The sequence below is a fragment of the Eleutherodactylus coqui genome, chromosome 1 (genome assembly GCF_035609145.1).
Source record: "Eleutherodactylus coqui strain aEleCoq1 chromosome 1, aEleCoq1.hap1, whole genome shotgun sequence".
NCBI classification, from domain to species: Eukaryota; Metazoa; Chordata; class Amphibia; order Anura; family Eleutherodactylidae; genus Eleutherodactylus; species Eleutherodactylus coqui.
The window spans coordinates 190,719,789-190,745,553 of record NC_089837.1 but is presented as its reverse complement, the minus strand read 5'-3'; the positions used below and the strand labels follow the sequence as shown (position 1 = coordinate 190,745,553).

At 41.4% G+C, this 25,765-nt stretch overlaps 1 protein-coding gene across 1 annotated transcript in view; it reads right to left on the bottom strand.

Annotated features, from left to right (window-relative positions):
* Nucleotides 1–25,765, bottom strand: part of BCKDHB (branched chain keto acid dehydrogenase E1 subunit beta) — a 201,515-nt gene that overhangs the window by 93,070 nt on the left and 82,680 nt on the right. Inside the window, exons 5-8 of the mRNA XM_066604919.1 lie at nt 23,514–23,669; nt 17,870–17,978; nt 2,381–2,478; nt 10–120 (exon numbers count right to left, since the gene is read on the bottom strand). Of these exons, the coding sequence (XP_066461016.1) occupies nt 10–120; nt 2,381–2,478; nt 17,870–17,978; nt 23,514–23,669 (474 nt within the window). The remainder of the gene's footprint in view (nt 1–9; nt 121–2,380; nt 2,479–17,869; nt 17,979–23,513; nt 23,670–25,765) is intronic.

The window sequence follows — 25,765 nt, the reverse complement described above, 5'->3', positions numbered from 1 at the left end:
ATTGCTTACCTTACAGACTGTTTCAATATCCCACGGCAAAATCGTTCTTAGGTCGATTACTTCACAGGACAAGCCAAGTTTTTCTTGGGCCATAGATGCAACTTCACGAATAACATGAACCTAAAAAGAACACAAGGCTGCATGTCAGCAAAAACAAGTAATCACATAATAAACGAAAAGTAATCAAGTGCCAAAATCATACCGAAGTTAAATGAAATCCAGAGAAGCGGAAGGTATAAACTATCCAAGCTTTCGTTTTTTGTGTTGTCAAACATGTACAAGTGATTTGGCAAGGTGTTTAAACTCCTTGGATAAAACAAGAGTTACTGAACGGTTCTCTTACTATAAATGTAGCATACAGTTCCTGCAAATGTTGTACTCTAATGGAAATGATGTGATCAGTCGATTGCTCAGATGTCAAACTGCAAAAACATCCAATCTAGATATCATTAATCAACAGACATTTTGCTCATTGCAGCGGCACACATAACTGAGACGTGTCATAATTTGACATTTTCAAATCCAGTGAAGTATTTAATCTTTTTTAGTTTCTAAGAACTGTTTAATATAACTGTCATTAATAATAGGCATCTACATATTCCTGGAAATAAAGGATTTTTTAAAACTTCTATCGTAATAAAAGGGCCATTCTATTGTTCATTCACTATGTAGCTAGCCCCTCCAGTATATATAAGTTGGCTAGAGTTACCTTGGTTAGTTATTCCTTTCTATCTGAAACGCCTGGCCGCCTCCTCCCCCTCAAATGCTGATGTGATCTCAATTCTGACCAGTTCAGATTTACTTATGTATTCAGTTTCTCAGTCTGTGAGATGCCATTATGTGGACTCTACCACAAACACTGCTTAGGGGGGGAGGTAGGGGGGGGGTAAGACACTCCTACCACAGTTATCCAAATCATAATAGAGGAGATCACAGCTCATTGTCCTGACTATATATTTGTGGTCTGTAGTATGTAACTTATTTAGAAGAAAATAGAGAATTGCCCACCCAGCAGGCAGAAATGGTATAAGCCTCAAGCTTACGTCCTGGAGCGTCGGGGTATGTAAGAAGAGAGGTCGCAGGGCGACCTCTCTTCATACAGTGCGGGCATCAGCTGTTTATTATCACAGTGAGATCGGGGGAGACATGCAGGTGTAATGGCAGCCGGCGGCCTTTTGAAAGGCCCCAGGGCTGCCTTGAGAGACTGCCTATCAAGCCATCCCCGTGGGGTGGCTTGATAGGCTGCCTGTGAAATTGCAGTATGATATAATGCTGTAGCATTACATCATACTGCAGGAGCGATCAAAGCATTGCATATTGTAGTCCCCCAGGGGGACTTGCATGTAAAGTAGAAAAAATCATCAATAAAAAGTTTTTTTAGTTGTTAAAAAAAATAAAAAAAAAATAAAGTAATAAAAGTTTAAATCACCCCCCTTTTGCCATATCTATAATTAAAAAATCTAAATGATAGAATAAAAATACATATCTGGTATCGCCACGTCAGTAAAAGACCAATCTATCAAAGTAGCACAATATTTACCCCGCACGGTGAACCTCGTCCAAAGAAAAAATAAAAGAACTCCAAAAATAAACTAGTTTAGTCACCCTGTCTCCCAGAAAAAACGCAATAAAAAGCGACCCAAAAGTCGTATGTATTCTAAATTAGTACTAACGGAAACTTCAGGACATCCCGCAAAAAATGAGACCTCGCTCAACTACATCCACAGAAAAATTAAAAGTTATTGCGCGCACAAAATGACGGCAGAAAAATAATTGAAAAAGATTGAATGCCATTGAAAAAAAAAAAAAAAAAAAGTAGTATAGTAAAAAAAAAAAAAAAGCTATACAAGTTTGGTATCGTAGCAATCGTACTGACCCATAGAATAAAGTTATCGTGTCGTTTTTGTTGCACTTTGTGCGCCGTAGAAACAAGACGCACTTTTTTTTTTTTCATTTTACTCCACTTAGAATTTTTTAAAAGCTTTTCAGTACATTATATGGTACTTTAAATAGCATCATTGAAAACTACAACTCGTCCCGCAAAAAACAACCACTCAAACAGCGACGTCGATGGATTAAAAAAAATCATACCTCCTTTATTTAAGGGGAGAGAAAAAAAGAAAAATGTGGGAAAAAAAGGGGCTGCGTCAAGAAGGGGTTAAGATAAGCCTTCAACATTTGATCAGAGGGACTCCGGAGTTCAACTACCAGGACTCCTATCAATCAACATATTCTTGCCCTGACTCCTAGAAAAATAACCTCTATAAAACACACCGTCCAGTAATTATACGTATTTCTATAAGGCAAAGACATACTTCAAACTTAAGTCAATTATAATATAGAATCTTTGAACCAATGTCAAAGCAGTTGGCATACTAACCTGAGTACCCCAAGATAATAGAGTGACATCACTTCCTTCCTGAAGCACCTCAGCCTGGGACAAAGGAATGTTATATGGTTCTTCGGGAACTTGCTCAACTAGAATATAGGAAAGAAACAACACAATTAAAGCATACTGTCATTTCCTATTACAGGTTACATTTACTTTATGCTACACAGGCATTACGCAATTTCTTCCAAAATCTTATCATCATCTTAAAAACATCCTCAGCTGACACCGAACATGCTATGGATCCGCAGGAAAGCAGGAGTTCTGCCATGTGCATCTACAGTGCAGGAGAAAGAAGATCCAGCCGTGGACAGAGAAGACCTGCATCGGCTCCAGACAGGCAAGAAAATCTTTATGGCTGCGGACACAGGTGTCAACCGCTGCGGGATTTCACACTTGGAAAATGTGTGTGCCCGTGGACATGAGGCCTAAGGAGCTGTTGGGACTAGTAGATGCGTAAGGGCACATACACAAGGTGACTGGGCTCAGAAAGCATTTGGCAGAACACCAGTACAGAGGATGATCTGATCATCTGACAAGCACAAGCAGCTCCAACTGTTTTGTTGTCCATCATCCAGAGACAGGTGGCACCATTGTTACAGGATCCTTTGTCTGTCAGAACACCTTTTAGGCCCTTGGCTGAAGTACATTTGGTCTCTCGGCGCCCAATACATGTACTGCCTTTGACACCCATCAATGCCTCTGTTTGCAGTGATGTCATGAACAATGAAGATGGACGGTTATAGAATGAAACCAGGTTGCCTCCAGCAATTAAATAAAATGTTTTCTTGCTTCCTGTGTCATTGTCAGAGTGTTCACTTTCCAAATCATTTAATTGGAACCAGCTCTGCAACTGCCTCTCTTAAAAACACTCCACTGTAGAAAGGGTGTTGGCCCAAGTGTCCCCATCTGACTTCTTCTGAACAATAGCACATGGCTTCATCATTCGAGACCACACTGTCTTCATATAGAGACTCTCACTGTCACCAATCTAAGTTTTCATATCATACAAATCATTTTGCACTAATACTTTTCAAGACAGTTAGCTGAACCGGTGGTTCTCGATAGTGAGGTGCCCCCTAGATGTTGGGGAGACAGTTTTCACAGACGCGATTATAAGCTACATAGTCATGTCTGTGACTGCAGCAATGTCTGGTTTAGCAACAGAATGGTCCTGTTACACATTTATTGAGAAATATTTCTAAATTTAGCAAGGACTTCAAATACAGAAGGTGAGGCGTGGACATCACAGTCTGTCTGGTGAGGACCCAGTAGAAAACGTATGAGAATTCCTGAGCGAAAGCACATTAAGGTTGGCTAACTCACCCATCTGATTCCTGTTGTAAATAAATAATATTGTGACCAGAATGCCTAGGTTGATTAATTATTGTAAATGATTCCCTTTATCATATTTCTAGGCAGTTGCATGTTTAAAAGCTTTAAAAAGGTCAGCAGGTCCCCTCCCCCCTCATCCTATGCAGCTGAACGGTACCCTGGGTAGTTGCACTCCCATCTGATGGTGAAAATTGGAATATATACAGTTTCCCTGAAAAAGACCTACTCTGAAAATAAGCCCTAGCATCATTTTTCTGGATTTTTGAGGATGCTTGAAGTATAAGCCCTACTCCAAAATTGAGCCCTAGTTACAGTTAATAAAAAAAGACAATATAAATAGTGTCCAGGCAGCTGTACATGTAAAAAAGTAAAATCTTTTGGAGCAAAAATTAATATGACACGGTCTTATTTTCGGGGAAACATAAGTTAAAAGAGGTGGCCCACTGTCACAGTGTCCCCCCGGGAATCTGCCCTGTTGGCAAGATGATTTTCGACAAACACCAAAGTTAACAATAAAATAGAAAACAGTGGTGCTAACTAGAGATGAGCGAGCATGCTCACTAAGGACAATTACTCGATGGAGCATTGGTCTAAGCGAGTATCTCCCCGCTCGGAAGAAAAGCTTCGGCTGACGGCGTAGGTGACAGGTGAGTTGCGGCCATGAGCAGGGGGGAGCGGGGGGTGGGGGGGCAGTGGGGGGGAAAGGGAGAGAGAGAGATCTCCCCTTCGTTCCTCCCCGCCCGCCGCCGAGTCTTTGCTCCCGAGAGGGCAGGTACTCGCTAAGGGCAATGCTTGATCGAGCAATTGCCCTTAGAGAGTATGCTCACTCATATCTAGTGCTAACCTAAGTGTAGTTTTTATATTATTATATACATGTCATCATATTTATGGGATTCTATATAGGATATTGTGCTTTTGCATGCAACAATGGTTTATAATCAGTTAAATATCTGTAATTTATTACGTTCCTGTAGTCCTATTGGTCCTTACTGCTTTAAATACAAGGTGAATTACTTAGTTTGTCTATGCCATGAATAAAGATTGTGTAGTTTGAAACGCGTTGGAAAGCACACGTACCTATGATCTATTTGCTGACTGATGTTATCAAATTTCTAATAAAGATATGGATTTTATTCCTTGACCTGGATGTTTTCCTGTACTGATGCTTCATAGAATAGGGTCCTTTGTTCAGAATCCTCCCTTATAAGCCATAGCGGAGGATCACTGTAATGAGCGGCTCTGGTTCTAGCAGACTCCACACACCCATATATTGCATGGATGCCTTTTCATTTCAGTAGGCTTTGTGTTACATTACATATTCTAAGAAACTGTCCAGATGTAACCACCCTTTAGCATTTCCTGCTGCTCTGAAACTGGAGCAGAAAATCACTTACACTGCACTGAAATTACGCAGCACTGCACTACACTAAGGCAATCGCTATAAAATGACTATTTCCCATACCACTCCCTCTCTAACCACCCGTGAACCACTGCAATGATTGGAGAGCGAGAGCGTAATGTAAACTGCTCATTTTCCACTCTACACTGTGAATGGTCAGTCGGTACTGAATGACCAATCATAGCGATCACTAGGGGAGGACCACTCTGATTGGTCCCCCAGCAGCTTGTAGAGATTAGCCACTAACATTGTCAGCAGCCATCACTACAATGTCCCCACGAAAGGGGATGTGGCGGCACTCTAAAGACAGGAAGTAAGTTTTCACCTGTTTGCACTAACTACTTCCGGAGTGCATTTATGCATTGGGGAGGGAAGGGGCTAATGTCTGTGTTTCCACCTACATATGATAATGATGCATCACCAGCTTGGTATAACTGGTTAAAGGGGTTGTCCTGCGCCGAAACGGGGTTTTTTTTTTTTTTCAACCCCCCCCCCCCCGTTCGGCGCGAGACAACCCCGATGCAGGGGTTAAAAAAGAACACCGCACAGCGCTTACCTGAATCCCCGCGCTCCGGTGACTTCTTACTTACCTGCTGAAGATGGCCGCCGGGATCTTCTCCCTCGGTGGACCGCAGGGCTTCTGTGCGGTCCATTGCCGATTCCAGCCTCCTGATTGGCTGGAATCGGCACGTGACGGGGCGGAGCTACACGGAGCCGGCATCCTGCACGAGCGGCCCCATTGAGAAAACAAGAAGACCCGGACTGCGCAAGCGCGGCTAATTTGGCCATTAGACGGCGAAAATTAGTCAGCTCCATGGAAACGAGGACGCTAGCAACGGAGCAGGTAAGTGAAAAATTTCTTATAACTTCTGTATGGCTCATAATTAATGCACAATGTACATTACAAAGTGCATTATTATGGCCATACAGAAGTGTATGACCCCACTTGCTGCCGCGGGACAACCCCTTTAATCAAACACCGGACTGTAATTCTACAAAATCCCTGACTTTGCACAAGTGTACCTAGAAGAACTGATGCAGTTTCAAGGCAAAGGGTGCGAAGTAGTCATTTTTTTATCATTATGCGTTATTGGTCCAATAAACCAAAATCCTGCTTGTAGAATTGCAATTCTGGATACGAGCACATTGTATTTTTGCTCAAAAAATACATCGTATCTATGTACTTGCGCTTTTCATGCATGTGAAAAAATCCCCGTGCTTTCAATAGCTTTAATGGCAAAAAAAATCAATCACATTCCTATGGAAATCACATGGCACGCGAGTGAGATGCGATTTTTTTTTTTTTTTTTTAAGATGCCATAGGAAATAATGGGCAATTTCTTATGCGGAATTTCCCGAAAATATGACATGTAGCGATTTTTCTATCTTCTATCACTCATGTAAATAAACATTGAAATCAATGTGTTATTAACAAGCGCAAGGTTCGCCCATATCGGATGGAACTTGTGCGTGAAACTCGCCTATGTGAATACACCTATAGTGCTATATTTATTTTCTTAGCCAGTTATGCTCTGGCCATATAGCGCTGTAGAATTGCATACTGTTAATGTATATTCCATATTCTCCCCTTTCCCTTTGTTAGTTAGATATCAAAGTAGATTCAAAGGAGTGTCTGATCTACGTACATACTAATGCAATATTACATTTAAATTCCGAAAAAAAATCAAATATTGAAATAATTTTGAAATAAACCCACCTGATATATTGTCCGTAAAGATAAAAAAAAAAAAAGTGAAAACAGTTAAAAGATGCAACTGACCAATCTATAAAATCGATCCTCTAATAATATGCCACTCAAAATTCGCTTTAGGAAAAGTAGACTTTAAAATGTTTTATTTATATATCGGCACAAAATGCAAAGGTCTTGAAAACGGAATATGTGTTATCACATTAACAAACACTCTTGCCACTTGTTTTCACCATAGCAACCATTGATGCACGTTCTATTCATTCCTCCATCAGTTACTGCATGTCACATGTGGTACAAAGCTACGCAGAAAAGGTCAAAAGACATCAGAGAGGCCTCTCCATTACACGCCTGAGCTGGAGAACGTCAAGGTGACTCATCTTTGCTCCTGATTCTTTATCATTACATCCTTATTAGCAAAAATGAGAATGCAAACCAAGTCATACTATATCTACATGGTATGAGGCCAGTATGAATAATGCAGCCAAGCGATGAAACCTTGATGGTCTGTAGGCTTGATTCAAAGTTTCCTACAAGTTTGGAATTTCCCTTCAGTACCAGCTTATAAATGGCCCTGACAGTCTGCAGATTTAGACAATCTACATCACTGCAACATGAGGTATTAATTAGCAGACAGAACATTCATTAGGGCGTGTAGTTCAAGTATTGGATCATGCTGCTAAAACTAACCACGAATATGCACGAATGATATCCCTCTCAGGAGCCAACCATAAAAGTCCTGTGGTCCAAGTAGCCCCTTTTTATAGTCAGTTAAAGTAAAGAAATGAAAACTGCTCTCTAGACTGCACCTTCCTTGAGGCAAGGGTAGACGGGGCTGTTTCCAGACTGCAGAGGGGCAACAGTTTAGCAGGTGTGCCGTCCATTCCTGCACTAAGCTCTCAGCTACCCCAGTAATACCAATCAATAACCGACCTCATTTTTCACACCACATTTTCCTGGGGAAAGAAAGCAAAATTGTATTTTTAGCCTTAAGCCAGTCTGACACAACCGGATTTGAATTGCAGGTTCCGTAATCGCCGTCCGCTCGGATGATACGCAGGCTTTGAAAGGTATGGACTTTTTGCCAGTTCGCTCAGAGTTTTAGCAGATGTTTCCTTCACCCCCGCTAGTTAAAAGAATTCCCTGCTGCTACATCTGCCACATCTGTGGCAGATGCAGCAGAGGAACGCTTTAATCCTCAACCGCAGCTGTCACACGTGACACGCTTCTATTTGCAACAATGCATTCCCTATGGTGTGTTCACATGTCCGTACTTTGCAGGTTTTAAAAAAAAAAAAAAATACTCACCTCCCTTCAGCTGCCAGGGCACAGCTGCGTCTTCTCCTGCTGTCCCCTGCGCTGTGGTGCTGATCTATCAGCAGGCGGCGATTTAAAATCCCCAGCTGCTGAAAGAGCTGAATGTGATTGGCTGAGGTGCTCAGCCAATCACAGGCAGCTCTAGCCCGTCATTCATTCGGGGAGACCGGTAAGTAATTTTTTTTTTTTTACTACACAAAAATTTTTCTTTTTCAGGGAAGGGCTTATATGTAAAGCCCATCCCTGAAAAAGAATGCAGGGGTCCGGTAGACCATTGTTTTCAATGGGGCCGCCCGCAGCAGCCGCAGCTCCACTGAAAACAATGCGTGCATTACCTATGGTGCACGCATGTCCTATCTTTGCAGGCACGCACCTGTAAAATACGGACATGTGCACACACCATAGGGAATGCATTGTAGCAAATAAAAGCATGTTTTTGTGCATGTGTATGTACGCACACAAACACGCTCGTGTGACCCCACCCTCATAGAGTAATTTGTTTTCTTTTTAAATAAAGTCCACATCTTCTCCTGGATAGACCCGGAGAACTACAGTGCAATATATGTACGATACCCAATATATAAAAAGAATGACCACTATATAGTTTTACACCTTGTCAAAAAGCAATCTACAGTTCTAAAAATATGTTTCTTGTTTTGAAATTTCAACAAAAATTGGAATGAAATTATAAACATAAATAAAGGAAAAAAAATCAGTATCACAAGAGGTCTTGATGTTTTATAAGATATCTGGCATTAATTATACTAGTTTTTGTTTCAATTTCATATATGCAGACTTTTGCATTTTTGTTTTTACTCAAAAATGTCGACTTAAAGGAGATGTCCCGCGCCGAAACGGGTTTTTTTTTTTTTAAACCCCCCCCCCGTTCGGCGCGAGACAACCCCGATGCAGGGGTTAAAAAACCCACCCGCACAGCGCTTACCTGAATCCCGGCGGTCCGGCGTCTTCATACTCACCTGCTGAAGATGGCCGCCGGGATCCTCTGTCTTCATGGACCGCAGGGCTTCTGTGCGGTCCATTGCCGATTCCAGCCTCCTGATTGGCTGGAATCGGCACGTGACGGGGCGGAGCTACACGGAGCTACACGGAGCCCCATAGAGAAGAGGAGAAGACCCGGACTGCGCAAGCGCGGCTAATTTGGCCATCGGAGGCCGAAAATTAGTCGGCACCATGGAGACGAGGACGCTAGCAACGGAGCAGGTAAGTATAAAACTTTTTATAACTTCTGTATGGCTCATAATTAATGCACAATGTATATTACAAAGTGCATTATTATGGCCATACAGAAGTGTATAGACCCACTTGCTGCCTCGGGACATCTCCTTTAAGCATTTTTGTTTGATATATAATTTTCATGAGTTTTCCTTCAGTTATACGGATAACATATGTGTACTCAGCCCTTACATGTAATTAACGTTAACACAATTAATTGTAGACAGATTTTGGTACTATAGATATTTGGCTTGTACATTTGTGTTCTATTTACCGAAAAAACAGCAAAAAGATTGTAGAAAAATCAAAATCTAAAATGTAGAGAGAATGTTAGGCTCTGTTCATGCCTTCGCTGTGAATTTCATTTATAACAGACGGCTACAGCACAGAGGATCCATCGTACAACAGAGAGTACTGGTGTCTTATGGACTAAACATGGTGGCCATCATTTTGGACATAGTAGTTCCCAAGTAGCGGAAAATGGTTGCGAATGTCCTTTTAATTGAAAGGGTGAAATATGCTGCGGAGCCGCACCTATGGCATGGATTTTGATGCGTTTTCCATAGTGGTCGTGATACAGAATTTGGTGCAGAGTGTGCAATACGGACATTCCGCACCATTTTCGGCTACATGGGAACATACACTTTGGCAGGAAGTATAGAGCTTAGTACAGCGCTATTTTTCCCATCACATCTGACTGAATTTAGGACAGAACATTAAATGGAAATGTGAATAGAACATAAAAGTGATCTATGAAGTGTAAAACAGTGGTAACTATAGCAAATGTTATTAGTTCTAAATGTCAATAAATATGTTGAAATGTAATTGTGAAAGAAGAAAATTAAGATTTGTTACAGTATGTGACCAGTGACTCAACTGTCCTGGCACTAACTCTGATCCCCACTGTAGCAGATACCGCTCTCTGGCATCTGTACTCCTGTTGCAGCCTGAGGAGTGTGCACTTGATCATGCTCTTAACCCCTCCATGACGCGGCCCTTTTTTTCCCCCCATTTTTGTTTTTTCCTCCCCCCTTTAAAAAAAATCGTAACTCCTTTATTTATCCATCGACGTCGCTGTATGAGGGCTTGTTTTTTGCGGACGAGTTGTAGTTTTTAATAGTGCTATTTAAAGTACCGTATAATGTACTAAAAACTTTTTAAAAGATTATAAGTGAAGTAAAATGAAAAAAAAACAAAACGACATTCCGCCATCTTTTAGTGCGTCTTGTTTTTACAGCACACAAAATAAAACAAAAGCGACGTGATAACTTTGGGTCAGTACGATTGCTATGATACCAAACTTGTATATTTTTTTTTTTACTATACTACATTTTTTTTTTTCAAAGACATTTAATTTTTTTCAATTATTTTCTGCCGTCATCTTGTGCGCGCAATAACTTTTTTTTTCCGTCGACGTAGTTGAGCAAAGACTAATTTTTTGCGGGATGTCCTGTAGTTTCCGATAGTACCAATTTGGAATATATCTGACTTTTTAATTGCTTTTTATTGCGTTTTTTCTGGGAGACAGGGTGACTGAAAAAGTGCATTTCTGGCGTTCTTTACTTTTTTTTTCCGGACGACGTTCACCGTGCGGGAAAAATAATGTGCTACTTTGATAGATCGGACTTTTACGGACGTGGCGATACCAAACATTTATTTTTATTTTATGATTTCGATTTTTAAATAATCAATATGGCAAAAGGGAAACTTATAACTTTTTTTTTTTACAATTAAAAAAAAAAACTTTATTGATTTTTTTTTTTTTACTTTACTTTAAAGTCCCCCTGGGAGACTACAACCAGTGATGCTTTGATCGCTTCTGCAGTATGACGTAATGCTATAGCATTACGTCATACTGCCATTTGACAGGCAGCCTATCAAGCCACCTCACGGGGATGGCTTGATAGGCAGTCTGCTAAGTCAGCCCTGGGGCCGTTCTAAAGGCCCCCGGCTGCCATGACACCTGCACGGCTCCCCGATCTCACCGCGGGGGGGGCCGTGCGGGACCCCCCCAAACATTGTTCAGGGCATTTGAAGGGTTAATAGCCACGATCGGCCGAATGCATACATACCGCGACGCTTCAGGACGTAAATGTACGTCCTGGAGCGGGAAGGGGTTAAAGGACCAGCACATAATTGTCTAAGGCAGTGTTTCCCAACTCCAGTCCTCAGGGACCCCCAACAGGTCATGTTTTCAGGATTTCCTCAGTGTTGCACAGGTGATGTAATTATTGTCGGTGCCTCCGACATTGCCACAGGGGTTCTTACCATAGGAGATCCTGAAAAGATGACCTGTTGGGGCTCCATGACAACTGGAGTTGGGAAACACTGGTCTATGGCCTCCCTCACACAGGCATTTTTGTACAACGCTTTTTCAGCACAGCGCTAAACGCTGTACAACGCACAAGGCTGATCACACAAAGCTGAAAACGCAGCGTCTTCAATGCTGCGCTTTGACAGCGTTGCATGTCCTATTTTTGTCCGTTTGCAGCCCTCTGTTGCCCATTGAAATGAATGGGCAGCGGTTTCAGTGCTGCCGAAAACGCGGCACAACTTAGTACTGCGCTTTTGGCAGCGCTAAACGCCCTAGATACACTGCCTGCATAAAAAAAACCAAAATGACTACCAACCTTGCAGGTGATGTCGCTATCCCTGGCAGAGCTCTCGGGACTTCTCAGCCGGCAGGGGGATTTTTTCTCTGGTGACGGGGATTTGAAATCCCCGCCTCCAACAAGAGATTGCTCTGATTTGCTGAGCGTTGCTGAGTGACAGCCTACTCAGTCAATCACAGCCAGCACTGGACGCGTCCAATCACAGCCATTCATTCATTGACGCATCCAGTGCTGGCTCTGATTGGCTTAGCCAGCTGTCACTCAGCAGCGCTTAGCCAATCAGAGCAATCGGCCAGCTTCACAAGGTCCCGACAGCGGGACAGCGACTTCACCAGCTAGGTGAGTATTGATTTTTTTTTCTTTTATCAGCAGCCTTCAGCGCTGCTGAAACCGGGCGGAATCTGCAGTAAACGCAGCATTGAAAAACGTTCCTTTTTTTGCAAACGCCTGTGCGAGGGAGCCCTAAAGTGTCCCCTCCCAATCCCCAGTGTTCCTTGCATATATCAGGCATGCTGTTCCTGTGGAAGGTGCCCGAGTATTGTGGTCCTTCCAGTCTGCTCAAACTGCATTCAATTAGTTCCGATTCCCTAGTTTCCTAACATTGGCTTTTCTTGACGTTTTTGTCTCCGCTTCCGACCCAGCTTCTAATATCGACTATTTTTCTGTCCACTACCTGCCCTGAATAACTTTAGTGAACTTGTTCTGTGACCTGACCTTTAGCTTTGTGTCTCATGCTTAACTATGTTGCCTGCCCCGACTTGGACTGTCTGACTACGCTCCAGTTCATACCCTCAGGTACTATGCTTAAACCAAAAGTAGTATCAACAGCCACAGTACTGGGATCTCTTCCTGAGTAACAGCCATTGGACCCCGCAGTGAAGCCCACATCCAGACAGGTGGGGTTAAAAGATGAAGATCGGGGTGCCTCTGGTGTCACCAACGGATTTGGTCTAAAGCCAAACCAGGCTGTAGTTTGGTAGATCCACGCTCACTGATCCTGACACCGCTGTACTCCTATATAACATTGAGCCAATTATATAAAAGAAAGGCCAAAGTGAAACATAGTAAAACTGTGAGTCAATTATACCCCTTACACAATTCTAATGAAACATTTAGGATTAATAATACACCACTGAATAAGTACCATGAGGTCTAAACCACATGACACACTATAGGTTGGCATACAGTGGTAATGCCAGTAACCTTATCTGTAATCATTTGTGGCCCAACCAGGCCATCAGTCCATTCATATGTAAAACTAAAAGGAGGAGACTGCAATTATTCCTATAGAAAATATGATCGTGTCAAAGACCGTTAACGGAAACAGGGAAAAACAATATCTGATTTTTGTGTATCTAACATAACACAATATGACAAGCAGAGTCTCGTTTTTTAAAAGATTGTAAAGAAACACTTTTCTATCCTTTGTCAGACTAGAACAATATGGGATTTACTCCCCACTTATATGAAATTAATTGCGTATTGTGATCTACGGCACGGGCGTCCATTTGATCTAATATACTACTTTAAATGATAGAAACCAACCATAATAATGTAACATAGTAATAAACCATGCCACATAATGTAACCTATATAAACCATCTCAATACACTCAGATTACCTATCTCAGCATTAAACCGTACCCTGTTAAATGTTCCATTTAATCTCAGCTATTTTTTCTCATGAACTGTCAAAGTCTATTTTAAAACCCGGATTGAACATTGTATATGTGAGACCTAACCATGAATCACTTACAATAATTTATCAGAGAACATTGCAAACGTCAGGTTTGACCTTCCTTCTTTTTCTGTTCATATGACATGGTTAAAAGCAATGGAATAGTTTTTAGGCAGTTCAAAAGCAAATCCAGTTTATATACATATTAACTCCTAAGTAATGAAGCAGCAACTTATACGGTTGAAGAAGTCATTCAATTTGCTGGAGATAGAGGATAAAACTAAACTTAAAGGAAATGTACCAGGATGACAAAATTATCCAGCATCCACAGGGGATAACTTACTTATCAGTGGGGGTCTTACTGCTGAGACCCTCACTGATCCTGACACCAGTCCTCATCATTGCAGAATTAAGCTACCCCCCCCCCCCCCCCCCGCAGTGAGGAGGAACCCGAATGTAGCGTTGTTGCTGCGTTCACTTTCAATAGGACTGCAGAAATAGTTGAGCGGCAAGCGCTCGGTTATTTCTGTCAGCCCCATTGAAATGTTTGGAGTGCCGACTGTGCATTCTTGTCCAGCGCTCCATTTATTCTGACGTCATTGAAGGGGAAGAAGTAACCCGATGGTAACAGGCAGAGGGGTAATACAGGACTCCTATTTAAGATCACTGAGATCCATGCAATGAGACTCCTGTGGAGAGGGGATAACTTGTGATCCTTGAACAATCCCTTTAAAAGGGTAATCCAAGAATTTTTCTTTCTAACCATAAGAAATGCTATTACATTTTTAAAAAAAGTTCCACTCACAGATTTGATCCCTCTTATACCGGTTTATTTTATGCCCCACCACTCTAGGACCATCACTCCAGTCTTCGCAGTCAGGCTTGGTTTGCACAACTGCAGCAACGGTGCCCATATACCTAGATTATCACTGTAGCCGGTCAGTGGTCTACCGCATGAGGCCAGTGATTTGAGGCAGTGGTTATATGGGTTGCATAAGGCCACATTATCTCTGCAGTCATGTAAACTAACAACGAGGGCAGGAGCAATGGTGCTGGAGCGGTGGGGCATCAAATAGTCGAAAATAGCTTCTATTTAATTACATTTCCTATGATTAAAAAAATAATCTTGTACGACTCCCTTAAATTCATAAACTAAATAACATAACTCAAAAATACTTTATGTACACATGTATAACATGCAATATAAAACACACATCTATTAATCTATACAGTACATCTAAGTGTAATATAGATTTTCTTCTCCTATATATCCACTGTACACATTACAAAGTACATAGCTAACAATAAAGCCGCTGGGCTGTGTGCTTTTCCATGAGTCACAGAATCATAAGCACGCATTTCTATGACATAAAAAAGCAATAAATATTACGCTCTTCTGGTACAAAGCGGTCAATGCGTTGGCTGAGAGAATACAAGCCTGATTGAGCATGAAATCCCACGTCAGGAAAAATTAATAGGCATTATTCTGACTGCCAAAGTGGAGTCGGGAAGGAAGTTTTTCACTCAAAATGGGGAAAATTGGCTTTTGTCTCACTAGAGTTTTTTGCCTTCCTCTGGATAGACAAGAGGGGGTGAAAACAGGCTGAACTGGATGGACAGTTGTCTTTTTTCAGCTTACATATTATGTTACTATGTTATCACACCTGCCATGACTTCTGCTACAAGTGAACCCATAGAAACAGCTTAGCACAGGAGCAGATGTAATACATACGGTGGATAACAGAGCTGTTCAAACGTGTGTAGCAGTTTATTGCAAACTACTCTATGCTTAAAGGGGTTGTCTCGCGAAAGCAAGTGGGGTTATACACTTCTGTATGGCCATATTAATGCACTTTGTAATATACATTGTGCATTAAATATGAGCCATACAGAAGTTATTCACTTACCCCCTCCGTTGCTGGCGTCCCCGTCTCCATGGCTCCGTCTAATTTCGGTGTCTTCTCGCTTTTTTAGACGCGCTTGCGCAGATGGGTCTTCTCCCTTCGGCTCGGCAGCATCGGCGTTTTGGCTCCGCCCCCTTGTACGCGTCATCGCGTAGCTCCGCCCCCATCACATGTGCCGATTCCAGCCAATCAGGAGTGCATTAATATGGCCATACAGAAGTATTTAACCCCACTTGCTTTCGCGAGACAACCCCTTTAAATTATTTTTCTAATTTGCATTTAATAATTCATTAAAGTTTTTGAAGGTTTTTTTAAAATTCATTTTGAAAAAAGCATTATTTCATGCATTGGTTTTAGCTACCGAGTAGTTGGCCTATTAACCCTTTGCAATCCAATTTTGGATTCAGGGTTTCCTGGGGGGGGGGGGGTGTTCTCTTTCTACCACTATACAATGGCACCATCTGCTGGCTGGAGCCAGTACAGCAGTATGTGACATGCCAGAGAGCCCCCCCCCCCCCCAACAACAGAGCGGCTATACACAGTAAGAATACCCTGCCGGATGTCTTCCGACATCAGAGCTACACAGGCTTCAATCAGAATGTAGGAAGGCGTCAGACAGTGGATTGGAAAAGGTTAAGAAATGGACATAAAGGGCGATGCTTCTGCTAGGAAACCCAAACATTCATCAATAACTCTACCTATGAAAACGGACATGGATGAGGATTATGGAGTAAATTTATGAAAACTCCCTAAAACAAAAAACATTTTTCAAGAGTACTATGAGGAATGAAAGCTGAGCCGTAATTGGTTACTATAAGCAACAAATACAGAGTTTCATAAATCTCCCCCTATGTCATTTGAACTATAGTACATTGCAGCCAGTCATGGAGCCAATGCTTCCATCTCCTGCCCCCCTCCCATGGTTGCCGAAACATCATCGCTGCTGTCGCTCTGCATGTTTCTGGTCTGATCATCCCGTCATCTCTATGCCACTTCTGAGCTCAGTATGCAAGAAGGGTGCTTTGTGGTTGGGATGGGGGGGGGGGGGGGGGGTTTGAAGGGACAAAAAGTACTACAAGAAAATAATTGATATAGCAATAACCAAGCCCCACACACAACGATTACAAATTGTGTTGGGTAGCTGTCCTAGTAGTGGATTTCTTACATTACTGAGCACTAATTTTACATAAGCTAAATACATATCAATTTTCACAGGGAACCAGACAAAAAGTAAATTGTGATTGAGGAATACTTGGGTTTCCTAGTGAGACAATCACCCCATCCAAAACAGTCTAATCAAATATACACAATAAGGATATTATCATATTCTGAACATTTGTGTCCAAAATGACAGTTTCAGTACAATAGCATAACAAAATCAGCATGCCTATACGTACAAAGTAATAAAACATCCTACATGGCCACCCACATAGCGGTATATAGCTCTATGTATAAACATATACACAAATATTGTAAGACATCAAGCATCAACAGGTACGTATCTGGTACTTCAGAGAGTTCTGGAGCTGAACCAAACTTTCTCTTTTTTCGCTGTTGTACTCTAGTATCCAAGGAGACAATAAAAACATTGGCTCTGCTACTCACATTTTATGGACCTTAAATGGATTTCAAATTTGAGTTAAACACTTCAGTCCTTCGAACTGTATGGCACAGCATGTCAACAGATCGTTCTAGCGTAAGGGTAGCTAAAGGGGTCCAGATTCCGGGCTATTGTCCAATTATATATCAGGACCTTCTCAGCCAGACATTACTACACTGTCAGCTTCAACTGGTTGTCGCTTTGCGTGCCAGTCAGTTAAACATCAAGGACATGAATTACTAGTATTAGTACTAGCTATTAGATGTTTCAAAGATTAGCCCCGACAACTGGCATTGGCTTCATGTATTAACTGAAGAAAAAAAAAGATGAAATGTTCTCACTGCCCCCAAAGTATAATACCGTATATTGGTGGATACACTTATTTTCCATTTTCTGTTATAATGTTCCCAAATAGAACACTCAAACTTACACAAAGACAAAAGAAGCATACAAAATAGAGTCTTAACTTGTAAAAAAAGCAGATGACTAAATCAGTAAAGGCATGGCCAAGGAAAATATGGATAAGCCAGGCATGTTCTGATGGCCAAAGCATACAACTGCTGACTTAACTTAAAACACTTGCCTGAAACCATGTACCATTTATTTCTAAATAAGCCAAGCCAACATTTTTCTTACATACAGCCAAAACATAAATCTAGCCATATGAATGTACACATAAGCGCTCAACACGTTACCTGCAGCTCTGTACAGTATTTTGGGTTCGAAGAAAATACATGGGTTTTTATCTTCAATGCAGGATAGCAGCAAGCCCTTTGCTTGGATTGGACCTCTAGGTATGACCACCTGCAATACACAGTAGAGCGCAGAATTAGGGAAAAGTTCAACATCAAGGCAAAAGAAGTAAAAAATCATCATACAGGAGGTTGGAAATAGAATGTAACCTATGCCAGTAATATACAGTACGTCTGACATACATTGGGCTCTAAAAAGGGTGTGTATAGAACTTTACAACAGAGCAACTAGGGCCGACTGAAAGTCACTTGTAGGTGTAAAAGTAGCATTAAAATAGGATTTTCAAGGCTATATATGAATTCTTGTATACAAAAAACTAGGGACATACATTTGTAGGCCAAACGAAAAATAGGACAGTGTATCAGTTTTCCAATATATTAACCCTTTAGGACATAGACCACTTATTTTTTTTTATTTTTTTTTTAATCATTTACGTTTTACCTCCCCCCACTATCCAAAAATCATTACTCTTATTTATCTGTCAATGTAGCTGCCTGAGGGCTTGTATTTTTTATGGTATTATTTAATATGTAATATGTAATGAAAAACCCTAAAAAATACTAAGTGGCGTGAAATAGAATTGCATTTTTTTTTCTGCCATCTTTGGGTGGGATTTTGTTTCTACGGTGCACACATTGCAACAAAAATAACATGCCAACTTTATCCTGCGGGTCAATACAATTACAAGGATACAAAATGTAAAAAAATAAAATATATCTTTGGAAAAATATAAAACTAATTTTTTGCCGCCATCTTCTGACAGCCATCACTTTTTTTTCTTATTTTTCCTTCGACATAATTGTGTGAGGGCTTGTGTTTTGCGATACACCCTGAAGTTTTTATCGGTACCATTTTGGAGTACATGCAACATTTTAATCGCTTTTTATTAAATTTATTCTTGGAGACAGGGTGGCCAAAAAAGTGCAATTCTGCCACTGTGTTTTTCGCTTTTTTTTTCTGACCGCGTTCACCATGCGAGATAAATAATGTATTACTTTGATAGATCACTCTTTTACAGATGCAGCATTAAACATGGAAAAGTTGGTTTTTTTTAAACTTATCTTTTATTTTTTAAATAATTAATAAAAACATTTTTAGGGCTCCGTCACACGAGCGGAGATCCGCGCGTATACCAGTGCGGAAAAAAACTGCACGGGAGGTCCGTACGAAAATCCGCACCTGTCAAAGAAAGAACATATGGGTGGCAATGGACGTGGTCATGCGGTTTTTCTGCATGGAAATACGCACAGTCATCTGAGCCGTTAGACTTACTTTTATATTTTTTTACTCTGCATAAGGGACTTGAACTTGCGACAGTTTGATCGCTCCTGCAGTATAATGTAATACCATAGTACTGCATGATAGCACAATCTGACAGGCAATCAATCTGCAATTGGCATTCAGATGGACCCCAGTTGTCAAGGCAACCGAAAGGCACCCGTCAATCTCATGGCGTGGGTGGGAAGGGGGCTGTTTGGGACCCCCAAACTCCGATCTGGGTATTTAGATGTCATAATTGACACATTTAAAGGGTTAATAGCTGTGATCAGAAGGAGCGCTGATCGTGGGTGTTGGCTGTCCAAGACAGACGACACCCGGATTGTATGCATCAGGATCGGATCCTGATACTACTCCATACAAATCCAGAACCTCCGTGATGTAACTGTAGATCCTAGAGCATTAAGGGGTTGTTTCATAAAGACAACCCCTGTCTAAATACCCTATTAGGAATTTTGGATGTAATTTAAGAAGTTCTCCTACTCTGGCAGACTCAAGCCATCCATATATGACATGGACAGCCATTCGTTATACTATACCTATGCTAGCAATTCTGCAGTCAGATGGCAATCAGTTTGCTAGTCAATATCTGGCTGGCGTGCCAGAAGCCAGACTCATGGCAATCTGCTAATCAACGCAGTAGATCCAGTCAGAAAGTTTTATTCTTTCAACCATTATTGACCGCATCACTTAAATATATGTATTGTGGTCGCAAAGGGTGTATGGAGTGGGCTCCTATTGAGGCAGTTAACCTTTCAGATGCCGCAGTCAAAACGGCTTGTCTAAACCGCCTGCCGTGGTGAGAAAATGGAAAACTATTATATATTGCAATGCTGAAATATTGCAGTATATAGTAGAAGTGATTACAAGTTCAAGCGTCTTATGGGGCTAAACAAGAATGTAAAAGAAGTTAAAAAAAAAATTAAAACCATGTAAAAAAAAATAATAAATTAAAAGTTAAAAAAAGAAAGAAAAAAGCCTTTTCCTATTTTTCCCATAAAACATCTAAGCAATGTAAAAACCCACATATTTGGGATTGCCATGTTTGGAATAGTCCAAATTTTTAAATATCCACTATTTATCCTGCACATTGAACAGCATAAGAAAAAAATACCGAATGCCAAATTACGTGGTTAATTTGTTACCCCGGCTCCCAAAAAATTGAATAAAAGCTGATCAAAAAAATGTATGAACCCCAAAACGGAACCACTAAATACTGCAGCTCACCCTGCAGCAAACAAGCTCTAACATAGTCCAATCAAGGAAAAAATAAAACCGTTCTGGGTCTCAGAATATGGTAACTGAAAGCAAAGTTTAGTTTTTAAAAGTAGTAAAACATACAAAATTATATAAATTTGGTATTGCTGTAATCGCTCTCACAGAATAAAGTTCCCATGTCATTTTTACTACACTTAAGAAAGCCGTAAAATCTAAACCCTTCAAAAAATTGCACAATTGCTTTTTTTCCCATTTCACTCAACTTGTACTTTTAATGGTATCATAAAATGTACAGGAAACACACACAAAAAAAAAATCGACTTGTCCAAAAAAAAAGCAAGCCTTCAGACAGCTATGTTGATGGCAAAATAAAAATTATGCAAATAGTGCAAATAGAAAAATATCGGTCCAGAGGGAGTCAACGAAAAATATAACATTTCATTCAGTTTTTTTACAATTAACATCAATCTAAGAAACCAGACTCAAAAAAAAAAAAAAAAAGGCCAATCCATCTGCCACTGACCTAGAACAATGGTGCTCATTTGTATCTGTACCACGGGATAGCAAAAGCAATTCTGTAAACACAGTTTACACAATTCTCTAATATTTCCTGTAAACTGGAATGGCTCGTTTATTACTGGCTTTACCTGTGAAGCAAAGTAAGCAGGGAACACTACAAGCCTATCTGGGCACATAAAGCATATTATATATATATATATATATATATATATATATATATATATATATATGTTTGTAGGTTTCTAAGAGATGCTATCTTGGAGTTCCTCAAGTAAAATGGCCGTATAACTCTGTATCAGCATGGGTTTCTGAAGGATCGCTCCTGTCAAACCAACCTGATGAGCCTCTATGGGGAGGTAAGTTCTAGACTGGACTGGGGAGAGTCACTGGATCTTGTGTACCTGGACTTTTCAAAATTATTTGATACTGTGCTGCATAAAAGGTTGGTATATAAAATGAGAATGCTTGGTCCGGGTGAGAATGTGTGTAAGTGAGTAAGTAACTGCCTCAGTGATAGAAAGCACAGAGTGGTTATTAACGGTACATACTCTGATTGGGTCACTGTCACTAGTGGGGTACCACAGGGGGTAGTTAATGACCTGGTAGAATGATTGTGCATTAAAATATCCACATTTGCAGAAGATACAAAACTATGTGAAGATATTAACATAAGAGGACACAAGGAGATTGCAGTAGATCTGAATAAGGCCTCATGTCCAGGCACGACCACTGTTGAATCCCACAGTGCTATACTTGCGTGCCCATAGCCATGGAGAGGCAAAGAATGTTTCTTACCTCTCCGGATCCAGCGTGGATCTTCTTTCTTCACCACAGGTCGACGCGCCTGGCGCATGCGCAGTGCTGTCTTTTTTGTTTTTGAATCCCCTGCTTTCTGGCGAATCCGCGGCACCTCCACAGTGACAGCTTCAATGGAAGCAGTCTCTGCGAGACCCACAGGCAGATGGAGCATGCAGCAATATTTTCCTATGTGTGTGACTCACGCACCGGGAAAATAAAATAAAAAAAAAAAAAAAAAAATCACATCTGCATGCTTTTACTTGCCGTGTAGAAGATGCTAATGCATCCCTATGGGCAGCAAGAGATGCAGATCTCCCGCAAGGGCACCACGAGTGGCTTTTATTATTAAAATACACACGTGGACATTGGGCCTTAGTAGGGGGCTTGGGCAGAAAAGTGGCAAATGAGGTTTAACACTGATAAATGTAAGGTTATGTACATGGGCAGAGGAAGTACAGGTCACCATTACACGCTAAATGGGAAACCATTGAGGAACACTGATATGGAAAAGGAGTTGGGGATTTTAGTTAACTGTAAGCTTAACTGGAGCAACCAGTGTCAGGCAGCTGCTACCAAGGCAAATAGGATCATGGGGCGCATCAAAAAAGAGGTGTAGGGGCACATGATGAGAACATTGTTCGTCCTCTTTACAAGTCACTAGTCAGGCCACACATAGAATATGGTGTACATTTTTGGGCATCAGTACGCAAGGAGGTCGTACCAGAGCTTAATCGGGTACAAAGGTGGGCAACTAAAGTAATAAATGGAATAGATGGTCTACAATACCCAGAGAGGTTATCAAAATTGGGATTCTTTAGTTTAGAAAAAAAAGGGGTGGTGACCTAATAACTATGTATAAATATATCAGAGGACAATACAGAGATCCCCCCTCATCACCTGTTTATAGCCAGGACTGTGACTGTAACAAGAGGGCGTCCTCTACATCTAGAGGAAAGAAGGTTCCTATACCGACATAGAAGGGGGTTCTTTATTGTAAGCAGTGAGACTATGGAACTCTCTGCCTGAGGATGTGGTGATGGTAAACTCACTAAAAAAAAAGTTTAGGAGGGGCCTGGACACTTTTCTTGAGCATTGTAATATTATATGTTATAATCATTATTAACTTCAGAGGGATCGGTGATCCAGGGATTATTCCCATTAACAGAGTGGAGTCAGGAAGGATTTTTTTCCACTTAAAAATGGGATAATTGGCTTCTCCTCACTGGATCAGCACTGGGGGTAATAGTCTGAACTGGATGGACATGTGTATTTTTTCGTCCTTACATACTATGTTACTATGATAAAAATAAAATACACAAACTAGTTATAAAAAAATTAGGCACTTTTTGTTATGGCTGCATTACCTTTTTAATTAATATTTCTGTGTTTCTTAACTTGTCTTGTTTGCTACCATCTCTAAGAACTACATTTTTACATTCTGACTCATTTATGTATATTGATGTAATCATGAATATTTAGCTACCTCGCAATCTTTTGACACTTAAACCCCAATTTGAATTTTTAAACTAGCAGAATGAACTTGATATTTTTAATTTCAATCTTCTAAGGAGGTGTAACTGGATAAAATCTGCAGAATAAGTCAAGATTCAGACTCTACGCTAGCTAAAAGGCAGTTTTTCTCTAAACCATCTGTGTTTAGATTTGCATTTCTAAATCAATTGATTTGTTACATGCCTAAAACATAACCTCGTAATGTGCATTTCTACAAAGTTGCAATATCCCCATGTGTAAATGCTTATATATAGATCATACCTTTATACCAGGAGAGTGAGCAAAAAAAGCCTCAGGACTTTGGGAATGATAAAGTGCACCATGGCCAACACAACCCCAAGGTGCTCTAATAGTCAGACTTCCACAATTGAAAAGGTCACCGGATCGGTATCGATATTTTGCCGCTTCATTAACAATCTGCAGATTAGAAAAAAAAATAATTATAAGATCTAAACAAATTTAGCGTGTAAGAGAGCTATAAGGGTACAACAAATAATGCAGAACAGCACAGTGGCTCAGTAGATAGCACTGGTGCCTTGCAGCCCTGGGGTACTGGTGTATCTTGACGACACGAGGAATTGCTGGTGGAGTCAACATTGACAGGGGGGTGACGCCCCCTGTACGTGATTGGATGAAGAGGGGGGATCGGTTGCAGGTCCTAGCAGGGCACTAAGGATTGCTGGGGAAAGCATACACCAGCCCCCGCTGCAGGCAGGCATCCCCAGCTGCCAGGTCCTTCCCCGAAGCACACAGCAGAGGGAGGCCACAGCGTCATAAAGTGGCATTCCCAGCAGCGGCCCACAATCCGGCCTCCCACCAATGTGAGTTTAACATCGCACCTGCAACCAGGGAGGCCACAGAGCCGGGGGGACAGGGAGAGTGACAGGCGGCGGCCGCAGCCTGCTGTAGTCCAGCAGGGTTCCGACAGTGGCGCGGGACACACCGGTGACTGCAGGAGGAAAGCAGATGTGATGGTGCTGTGACATACAGCCGCCTAACAGTGCTGCAGCAAGCTGGGGAAAACAGCGATGGGGGACTGTCACACAACGCCGGCTGACACAGAGGGGAGCGTGCCTCCCTGAAGCTGGGAGGCAACAGTGACGGGGGACTGTCACAAAGTGCCAGGGAACACAGATGGGAGCACGGCTCACTCACATGCCACACTGCTTCTTCCCCATATCCATTGCAGGACCTTGCGCTACTCCGCCAATCTGAAGCTAGAGGTGTGACAGGGTTGTTCCTCCATGGAAGCCCTGTCAAACCCCTAGCTTTCGGTGGCGTAAAGATACACCAGTACCCAGCCCTGGGGTCTTGGGTTCAAGTCTAACAAAGGACCACATCTGCATGAAGTTTATATCCCTGCGTTTGAGTTCCCTCCCACACTCCAAACACACACTAATAGGGTTATCTTGGCTAAATTCACCTATGTACAGTGCTGCAGAATATGTATGTGCTATATAAAACAAATAAAATAGCATAAGCACAGTAAATAACTATGGGGCCCCTTTTTGCAAACTTTAAAAACTTTTTTCGCGTCATGACTTCCAAATCCATGCAAGTAAAAATCTAGGCTAAATTAATTGCCGCATTTTAATCAAAGGGAAGCAGATTTCAGCCTAAAATCCATGTCAGAATCTACATGAAATTTCCAGCATATATATTAGTCTAAAGCAACAATTTTGACAGATTACAATAATGCTGGCCTCTATGTATGTTTTTTGGTCTCTTAGGCCGCCTGCACACAACAGAGCCAGATTCCACATGTGGGAGCCCGCAGCAGAATCCGACTCCGACAGCAGTGGCGTTCAGGCGTATCAGTAATTTCTGTTCTTCATTTGTACTGCAGATGAGCCCGTTGGCTCACCGTCGGACGAGTGTAGTTCGTTTTTTTTTTTTCCTGCGCCACCGCTAGGCGATGACGTGGAATCCACGTCCTATCCACAATGTCAATTGCAGATGGGCTGTGGGTCGGACGGCTTCCCTTGACTTCAAAGGAAGCTGTCCGTGCAGAATATGTGCAAAAATATAGCATGCAGCGATTTTTCCTCCATGAGCGGAAACCGCAATTGATTTCCGCTCGTGTGCATGAAGGATCGATTTCCCATAGCATGCTATGGATGCTATTTGCTGCCGATCCGCGGTGCAAATAGGCATGTTGCGTGCAAACAGCCATTGAAAAAGAGCAGCAAAAGAAGGCTGATGATATGAAATAAAAGGCTGGGGGAGACAGACATGTACCATGTGCTAATTTTCACAATGTATGAATCTTGTTCATGTGGACCTTGGGCTATAGAAGCAGGACAACTTCACTGATTTACATACTGAAAAATCTTAATACAAGTAAACGTAATGCTCAAATTTTGAAAAGTTGGAAAATCATATGGATCCTATAAATCATTGGGTATGAATTGCTGCCATCTTTAGATCATTGAGACGTAAATTACAAGAAACTTAGTAATCTGCTCAAAAAAACCCTAAGAATTACAACAGAAACCTATCTGGATGAAATATGA